At 40.3% G+C, this 10215-nt stretch overlaps 1 protein-coding gene across 2 annotated transcripts; it reads left to right on the forward strand.

The window, feature by feature from the left end:
- The first annotated feature begins 900 nt into the window (after window positions 1–900).
- Window positions 901–4395, forward strand: LOC133918751 (F-box/kelch-repeat protein At3g61590-like). 2 transcript variants are annotated; one of them, XM_062362791.1, is made up of 4 exons: window positions 901–1290; window positions 1360–1433; window positions 2334–3531; window positions 3959–4395. In XM_062362791.1, exons 3-4 carry the CDS (start codon window positions 2366–2368, stop codon window positions 3966–3968), a joined length of 1176 nt encoding a protein of 391 aa, XP_062218775.1. In that variant the 5' UTR covers window positions 901–1290; window positions 1360–1433; window positions 2334–2365; the 3' UTR covers window positions 3969–4395. The 2 variants fall into 2 exon arrangements, with proteins under 2 accessions (XP_062218775.1, XP_062218774.1); XM_062362790.1 differs by lacking the exon at window positions 3959–4395 and having other exon boundaries at window positions 902–1290; window positions 2334–3734.
- The last annotated feature ends 5820 nt before the right edge of the window (window positions 4396–10215 follow it).

Raw genomic sequence — 10215 nt, forward strand, 5'->3', positions numbered from 1 at the left:
TGGCGAATTACCATCTTTTTTCAACTTTGCATGAATGCCCTTACTTTGAGCAATCGGAGGCGCTATCTACCCCTCTTTTTTGCCGCCGTGTGGTCCTGCCACATTTACCAAATTAAAAAAGAATACAATAATTTCTGTTGGGGATAACGTACGACTCTTGCAGTGCTCATAGGAGGTGCGTGCGTGGAGAGACAGGGCAGCGGATGGCTCTTGTGTTGCTCCTGGGCGGCGCGCGCATTGGAGAGGCGCGCGACCGGCGATAAGAGTGCTCAATTTGAAAGATATAGCGGTAATGATGCAAAGTGAAAAAACCCTGGAACAAACAAGCAATTAGATATCGAAGTTGTGGTAAATATGCGAATGACCTAAATGGTTATCCCACCCTTAACGTATGCTCATATATACGCAAGAGAAAAAAGTTAACCCTTCACTAAAAAGAAAAAACTTGACAAGTGTACTGAACAACTCAAGTAGAATTAGTATGATAGTAACCGTGAGCATATAGTACGACAATAACCTTTAGAATTAGCATTGTCAGGAAGCCATTCTAATCGACGCAAGCATGCTGGAACAGTAACTTGTAACTTTCTTTTTTAAAAAATCACTCTGCAACTTTTTTTAGAAAGTTTTTTAAAAAATTATCGAGAAAAGTTATTAGAAAAAATTCACGAAAAAGTTTTTAAGAAAATTTTTTGAGCAAAAGTTAACAAGAAAAATTTGTTTAGATTTTTTAAAAAAATCAGAAAAAATTCCAAAAATAGAAAGTGGGGCGAGCGCGTGAGTGCTAATCAGGATTTCTGGTTTTCAGGTGGAGATGTCCGGTAGAGTTAAAGCACCTTCCATATAAATTTTCTTCCCTCGTTCTACTCCACTCGATCTACTCCACTCGGAACCAGTTCCTTTGACGTGACTGACAGGTGAGGCCATCTCAGTGGGCCCATCCCTCCGCCCTCCACTGAGCACCCCCTCGGTTGAAGGAAGCAATTCCCCTTTCCTCTCTCTCTGCGTCCCTCCCTCTCTCACTCTACCTTGCCTCGCTCATATATACGCCATTGTGGCCACCCGGTAGACACCATGGGCATGGGGGCCCTGACCTAATGTAGGGGAGGAGGAAGCCTACTGTTCCATCTCTTGGAGTAGAAGGGCGGAAAGGCCCATCACCTTCTCATTTTCCAACCCCCCCTCGCCCCTACCAGATTGGCGAAATTCCGCGGCTAATACGATCAATCGCCGGCCGCCTGAAGCCGCGGGCCCCACTGCTTGCTTTCTCTTCTTGGTTATTGATTTGGGGTAAAGATTTGATTTTCCCTTTGGTTTCTTGTTTCGTCGGCGATGAATCATTGTTTGATTTCCTGAAAGGATTTGGAGGGCCCGGCGGCTTGGTGGATTCCGAAAGGGAGGACCTTTTCTTCGATTTCTGTTTTTGAGGAGTGGTAACTGCGAGCAAGAACTCATCCTCCCCTCATTTCTGTTGAACTAGAACGGGCTGGATTTTTTTCATTAATATGTGATTTAGTGCTTGATTTTGTGCGGGCGTTAAAGATTCATAGTTATTGGGCATGCGTTTCTTGGTGCATTTTTGGTAAAAAAAATTGTTAGGTAGATAGTGGTATTCTTGGCTATCTTGGCTGCGTTGGTTGCTTTATTTGTCTATGCCTTAAATGATCGCGATGTGGCCCTTTCCGCGGCAAATTGAATGTGGTGCCAAAAAATCCATGTTTTCTCTTCGATAAAAAAGGGTTCCGTTTGTGATGGAGACGTTAGTGTCCAGTTTCCCACTATCGCCCCCCCCCCTCAGATCCATTTCATTAATAAGCTGTTTTTCACATTCCTTTGTATAATTATCATGACAGATAATAAACACTAGGATTGAAAAAATCTTGTAAAGAAAAAAAAAGAATCGAGAAGAGCTCCCTTACTTGTTAATATTACAGTCTTTTGTGTCGTTGAAAGGTTAGATTGGTCAGGTTTTATTATTCTCCCCTTCATTTAGGCGAGTTTAGTCTGTTAAAAAAATGGCAACGGTTTTGGTGTTTGGTTCTTGTCAGCTGTGATAAGCTGGTGAAATCCACTTCTGAGATATAGACAACCACTAAGATGTTTTGATCGTATTTGCATTCCATTCCACCTGCCTTTTTATTTTTCATTGATGTGCATATGGAGGCTAAACTTGAGTACTTGGCCTTAAAATTGCTGTTCTATGTACATGCACCCCATACTCTCAGAAAACAAAAAATGTTTTTGAGCTGAAGCTACTTGAGTATCTCAGCATTAGAGATTTCCATATTGATATAACATCATTTCTTATTTTATTGCTATGTTATCACTTGCAGGATCTTGTATTAGCTTCTGTGTTATTCACTGGATGCTGGCAATGGGATCAGAAGAGTGGGAGCTGTATCCTTCTTCTTACATTGGTGCCCAGGTCATAGAATACAGACCGATTACTGAAGACAGCGACAATGATTGGGATGCAGATGTGGCAGTGTCGCTGGACTCTGCTCTCCCTGATGATCTCTTGGAGAAGATTCTTTCATTCTTACCTGTTGCGAGTATCATAAGATCTGGATCTGTTTGCAAGAGGTGGCAAGAGATTGTGCACGCCCAGAGGCAGATATGGAGCAAAATGGTGCCTCAGAAGCCATGGTACTTCATGTTTACTTGCAGCGAGGAATTGGTTTCAGGTTTTGTCTATGATCCGAGCTTCCGCAAGTGGTATGGATTCGACTTCCCTTGCATTGAGAAGAGCAACTGGTCTACATCCTCGTCGGCTGGGTTGGTGTGCCTGATGGACAGTGAGAACAGGCGCCGCATCATGGTGTGCAACCCCATCACTAAGGACTGGAAGAGGCTTAGTGATGCTCCTTGTGGCAAAACAGCTGATTACAGTGCTCTTGCCTTTTCCGTGGACAGGAGTTCTCATCAATACAATGTGGCTGTTGCAAGGAGCAACCAGGTCCCATCGGAGCATTATCAGTGGGAGTTTACCATCCATTTGTATGAGTCGGTCACTGGTAATTGGGTGACTCCCTTTACTGGAGTTTTGCTTGGATGGAGAGGAGGTGACGAGTGTGTCATCTGTGATGGAGTCCTCTACTATTTGGTGTACTCCACAGGAGTTTTGGTGAACAATAATGAACATCGCCATTGTCTTGTCATGTATGATCTCGCTGCAAGACCGAACCGCACTTCTTTGATGAGCATGGCTATACCAGTGCCATGTGCTCTTACATGTGGTCGGTTGATGAACCTAAGTGAGAGGCTCGTGCTGGTAGGTGGCATTGGCAAGCTAGATAGACCTGGTATCATCAAGGGAATTGGCATTTGGGAACTCCATAACAAGGTGTGGAATGAGGTTGCTCGAATGCCTCCCAAGTTTTTTCAAGGATTTGGTGAGTTCGATGACGTTTTTGCAAGCTGCGGGGCGGATGATCTTATCTACATCCAGAGCTATGGGTCGCCAGCTCTTCTCACCTTTGAAATAAACCAGAAGCTGTGGAAGTGGTCGGTAAAGAGCCCTTTGACGAAGAGGTTTCCGCTACAGCTGTTTACTGGTTTTTCTTTCGAGCCAAGGCTGGACATTGCTTCCTAGTTTATATTTGTTCTACTTCCACCAGAATTCTTACCATTGGAAGCCATTTGAACACAGAAAATGTTCAATTTTATAGATATATTCTATTCATTGCTGGGTGTATTGGGTATATCTTCTAATCAAAGTGGTAAATTAACTTGCCGATCTTTTTGTTGACTTGGTTGGATAGTAGAGGGAGGGCACCTACAATTAAACATGAACTATTGCTTCTGACTTGCTTTTCTTTTGTTGCCTGCAAACTTAGTGCTTTCTTGTGTCTCAAAAAAAATGTCTGTTTTATGCTTCACTGTCCTTAAGTCTTCCTCTCTCTTCATATGCCTTTTGGTTTCTGCGGCTACTGAATTATGTTTTGTTTTATTATAACAGCAATTGCTAAGATACATGATACATCTGAGCTGCGAAGCTAGCCTTTGTTGTTGGACCAGTACTTGATGCAGAGTACTTGCTGTGAAACTTGGAGCCATTTATGAACAGCAGAGCCTTTTAATGGTCACTTCCTCCTCTCCTTTGTACAAATAAAATCTTTATTAGTCAAAACACCGAGTCACCGAAGTGTTTAGTTTCGCTTTCTTGTATGTTAATCTCCAGCTATTTTATTAATAGAAAAAATGCAAATGGAGACAGTTAACTAAAACTTGCCTATGGAACTGAACAGTGTACAATATCTGGCTTTTAATCTGTTAAATTGTGTGAATTTGTTGTCTTTTGCTTTACTGTACTAAGCCTGCTTCAGTTTCTTCCAAATCATTTGCAGCCAATGCTGTAACTGTAATGCCTAATGTTCTCTTATCATACTTCTGAAATGTACCATACATCAGTTTTGCAGTTCACGTTGCACCAGAATCTTTGCCTGCTTCTGCTGCTGCATCTCTGTCATACATTGCATGTGATTGTGCAAAGAGAAGCATGCTTCAGAGTACATGATGTGCATCTGAGGCGGCTTTCTCTCTGCCTCTTGGTTTGGATGGAAACGTTACATTATTTTTCCCCATCTGAGCTATGTACTTAAAGCTGGCAGTAGTACCATCCTAGAAAGCAGCATCTGCCTATCTTCTTGCCTGCTGTCACTGCTCCCACATGTTGCAAGGAAGGATGCAATTTTAGTTTTTTGAGGTGTGCAGTTAAGCTGAATCTCAGTTTCTTCTCGGTAGACAGATTTTAGTACTAGAGTATATGCATGCAACATGTGTATGTGGGTATGTATGTGTTTATTCGAATGTCTCTGCCAAAAGAAAGCCATAATAATCACACAATTGGTGATTGGTACATCTGACATTTGATCCTGGGATAAGAATAAGGTTCTCCAGGTCTTTAAATGTGTTCCATGTTTTAACCAATGTTATGTAAGCATATCAGTGTTTTGTCTTTTTGTCACCTTGGACAATTGGACGTGGTACTATTACATAAGCATGCCAAACAGTACACGCCACAGTACAAGAACCATATTTTTATCTCTTTATAAATAGATTCACCTGCCATGGTCATTTTTAAGTATAGAACAGGTGAAGGCAGAAAGATTCTTTGCACATGCAACTGAACATGTGTCACACCTGATTTTAAAATCAAATTAAATATAAATTATATGTATGCTAAGATCAAATTTTATATATATATATATATATATATATATAAACATCATAAGTGAACTTCTATAACAATATGATTAATTTAAATATACCTTTGATCGATCTTATAAAAGGGATCAGGAAGGGTAAAAAAAAGCAAAACACTGTAGCAAACTAAGCGTAGATTTCATCTTCAACTAGACGATTCTACAGGCAATTGATGTAGAACACATTCTAGAATACATCATCTTGTGTGAAGTCTTTAAAATCTTCCTCGATTGAGCAACATTGTTTAAGTATAGCAAGGTTGAATACATAAAATACTTAGCAAGTGTGGAGAGTATGACATGTGGGTTAATATCAACAAAATTACTGTTTGGAGTGTGCGCTTGACTTAGAAGTCGCGACCCACTCTGACCCGTGCATGAGCGCGTGGATGACCTGTTCGAACGACCGACGGACCTATGTTGATCTGCAGCTACTTGGTCGCGTGCTTGCGCGCGTGCTGAGGCCAGCTAGGCCATATTGGTCCTGACGAGTTTTAAAGTTTTTGGGCTAAAATTTTTGTTCAGAAAGTTTGTGTTGAAAAAATTGTTGAGGAAGTTTGTGTTAAAAAAATTGTTGAGGAAGTTTGTGCTAAAAAATTTATCGGTGACTTGGTAACTTTTTTTTTCTCAAAACTTTTTCTCAGTAACCTTTTCTCATTCTCAAAACTTTTTTTGGTAATTTTTTCTCAAAATATTTTTCTTGGTAACTTCTCTCTCAAAACTTTTGAGTAGAAAAGTTTTTTTGGAAAACCTTTCAAAAAGGGAAACTCACAGAGAGAAAACTTTCAAAAAAAGGAAAGTTTTTTTGGCCATCGGAAAAGTTGCGCATTCCACTCCGCACATGTGTGAATTAGGTATACCCTAATATCAAGAATAGCTTAACCTAGAGGTTTATCTGCATAAATACTATTTTTGTAGTAAATAGTTATAAAATAACATAGCTACTATGTAAAAGATCTTTTAAAATTTGAGCCAAGGTTTCAACCACCTTGCTCCTCATCCGAAGTTCTAACCACCTCTACTCAAAGCCAAGGTCGAATCATAGTTCCCACCATTGTGATTCATCCGAACTAACCAAAAATCATCCAAACCATTCGAAACCACCTGACTAATCATGTGAGGAGTTCATATCGCTCATGACCGTGAGCACAACTGATATATCAGTTTTTACTATGCAGAGATAGTATACTTTATCCACAAGACGTGTCTTCCTATTTTGCCAAGCATCCATTGGCCGACGGGTGACTCTTACATACTTCCGAGGTGTGTGCTAGTAATCCACTGCAAAACCTTTTCAACACCTCTCTCAGCACGTGTCGACCCGCTGAGATTTCACCGTCGTACATAAGTGGAGTACATCCTCCACCTCAGAAGCCTCCTCTTGCGCCTTACAATTTCAAAAAGTACACCCTTTCGTCCCCACACCACCAAATTATCTTCACAATGCTGACAGAATAGAGAATTACTCGCCTAGGCCCATCCCATACCAGACTTGTGGTTGTACTATTTTCATGGGTGGTTGCTGCACGAACTGATCTTTCACATGGTCTGGGTAAGACCATCATCAACCAACACAGGGAGATAACCAATATCCGACAAATCCAACAATCTGCCTAGAACACATCCACATGGCAACCATCATACCACACTTGCCTAGATTCCACTTTCCAAGTCTAAGCATTTTTACCAAGGTTATCACCACGGTTCACATTATTAATCAAAAACAACATTTACCTATGCTACCCTTGAGTAAGCACGACTAAGTACATTCTACCCATAACATGAAAACCAAACTATGGCTACAAGGAAAATTGTGGAAAACTAGTAAATCCTAACCATGGGATAACACATATTTGACAAGCATGCAATTTATAAAACAAATATTTTCCAAAACTAGGTGCAATATGTTGAAGGACACTTGGTTCTCCGAAATGCTGCTCAAAGTCACCGAAGTCTTGGTCTTGGAAATTCTTGAATGGCTCCGGGACAGGATTGTCTACACACAGAGAGAACAACACACTAAGAACAAGCGTCAAACGAAACTAACACAACAAACAAACGCTAAGACTAGCCAAGTGCAAGAATTGCTTAAATCCGAGCTACGATGAGAGAACTATAGCTAAACAAATTTTTAAATGGCTAAAAATGACGAAAACTATTTTTTTGAAATTTAATATAATTTTTAAAAGATCAAAAACATTTATTTAAGCATAATTATTTTATAGCATAAAACTAATTAAAACAATTATATATATTGTTTACATTTTTGGAAATAAAACTAATTTTATATGCAACAAAAAATATTAAAAGTATTTATTTTATCAAATAAAATATTTTTAAACATTATCAGAATAATCTATATTTTAAACCATTTTTCAGAATAAAAAAATTTATTCTAACATTTTTGCAACAATTTTTACACTAGAAAAATATTAAATAACATTTACAAAAATAAAAAATAGATCTAAAAACATTTAGAAACATTCATCTAAACCATTTTCTAATTTCTGAAATTTTCTAAATAAAAAATCTATTTCCGAAATAATCAGATTATTGTGAATTATTTTCTAATAGGAAATTCGATTTATTGCGAAGCGATAGTGTCATCAGCTGACTTGTTTACTGACTCAACGAGAGAGTGCTAACTGGATCTGCCATGTCGAACAAAACGACGATGTGGCCGCACACGTGGCACACTGACTAGGCAACAGAGCTGACGTGGCACTTTATTAAAATGGAGCCGTTGATCTCGGATCGAACGATCGAGATCACCTAACATGAAGGGGTATCTAGCATCTAATCTACGCTATACAACCAAGATTGGATGGAGGAGAGCGACTCTACCTTGGCTCTGGTGAGAGAGAAGACAACGACAAATCAGGCACGATGGAGGACGACCGGAGAAGGGTGGTGATGACTCTGTAGCGCTTGAGAGACGACGACAGATGGAGGAGCTTGACCATATGAGGGTGGCAAGCTCGCTTAAGGCAGCTACGGGCTTCGGGACAACTCAGAGACGCGTGATGACGACGGTGCACTTTGGTGGAGGTTCGGCGACGACAAGCATTCAGTTGCGGCGGCGAAGCTTTATGGTGAATAGAAGTGGATGATGAGGGGCGGACAAAGAACGCGGGCGCGCACTCGGACGATGTCGGGGAGGCTTGGAGCGGCACGACGATGACAGCGGGGAGCGGAGGAAGTCCGACGACAGCACGAGGACTCTTTGGTGGACGAAATCTGAAAAAAATTGGAGGCTTGGGCATAGTGGAGTACAAAGAATATTACGTAAAATACAGACAAATGAGACACAAAATTAGTGACGGATCGTAATATGCCACGTCAATTATGATAATAGAGACGGGTCGTAATTGTAACCCGTCACTTATTACTAGTCATAAGTGATAGGTCATCCTAGGCTAGTCATAAGTAACATGTTAAGTTGTGACCTGTCACTTATTATCAGTCATAAGTGACGAGTTATCCTTAGACAGTCATAAGTGACAGGTCATGTTGTGACATATCATTAATAACCAACTTATTAGTGGCAGGTCATCCTATAAAGTCATTAGTGAAATAGAGCAGGTTAAGTTGTAACCCGTCACTAATGACCAGTTTGATGAAATAGAGCAGGTGAAGGAATTTTTAATTAATCAATCATTAGATGTAGTAGTTAATTAGTTTCCTATCGCAACTTACTTAATTTTTTCTTATATAGTAAATATGTACATAGCATGATGCTATAATTTTTTATTTTTATTTTATTTTTCTCACCTTGGTAGCACTAGAATACGAGTCATTGTATATTTCTGCTCAAGTTTGATGTAAGGGGTGGCAGCTATAGACACAAACGCGTGTTCCGAAAATAGTGCAAAAATATCACGGGTGAGAACTCAATCTTCCAGGCCATTTTTGGCCTCAATTTTTTTTTTGGCGAACCAGACAAAGTCAGGGAGAAATAGATGTAACTTTTATGTAGATATTCGTAGAGTTAAAAAAATATCGAAATTGGAGTCCGTATACAAAAATTATACCTATTTTACCGAAGATCACTTCGGATCATAATCGTGACCCGTCACTTATGATCATCGGTAAAAAAATGTTAAAATGATAAAATATCTGGCTTCCTTTAGAACGTACGTGATGGTGAGGTGGTAAGGGGGCACAACACACGAGAGCGGAGGTTGCGAGTTCGATTTCTACGGAATGCAGAGTATAAAAATAGTGTGAAAAATAGCATGTGACACATGACGAGTGGTGATGGCCCCTGCGCTAGGATGACTCGAGTGAAAAAAATATATTTTTGACTTTTTTCGTGTCCGAAAAACACAAAAAAAACGTTCATCAGTCATAAGTGACGGATCATAACTAAAACATATCACTTATGACTTTTTATAAGTGACGGGTCATATCACTTATGACTAGTTATTAGTGACACGTTCGGAGTGACGGGTGCGGGACCTGTCACCCACGACGGTTATTAGCTGTCACTTATGACTTTTTTTTTCATGTAGTGGAAGCTTGGTCGAGGGAGGAATCTTGAATTTATAGAGGGAGGGGGCGGAACAAAATCGGTTGGCTCGAGTCTTAACACGTTGGTGGAAAAACGGGCTTCAATTTCCTTGTTTCTCTCCCCAGATCTTCGTAGAAATGAAGTCTGCCATCACTCCTTGGCCGTTAGTTTCTTTTCTGGCGTGCGGGCTTGGTAGGATTCAAGAATGGGCGACCGGCGCTATAGAAAAGAAAGGGGATTCAAGAGGTTAGGGACGACTCTAACTTGTGGGTCCAATTCGAGAGAGAGGGAGGGGAAAAATTAGGCTGTTACAACATGTTGAGCAATCATGCACAATTCTTTAGGAGAAATTCTTCCACAAACAAGAGTTGTTTTAGTTTGTTTACTGCCCGTCTCTTGTGTGGTGGTGAGTAGAGAGAAGTATAGTAGTACGTACTTTCTTTTTTGCAACGGACGGGGAGCTTCTCCCGCACTCTTAAGAAAGGAGGTAAGCTTGAACAT

This window comes from Phragmites australis, chromosome 5 (genome assembly GCF_958298935.1).
Source record: "Phragmites australis chromosome 5, lpPhrAust1.1, whole genome shotgun sequence".
NCBI lineage: Eukaryota > Viridiplantae > Streptophyta > Magnoliopsida > Poales > Poaceae > Phragmites > Phragmites australis.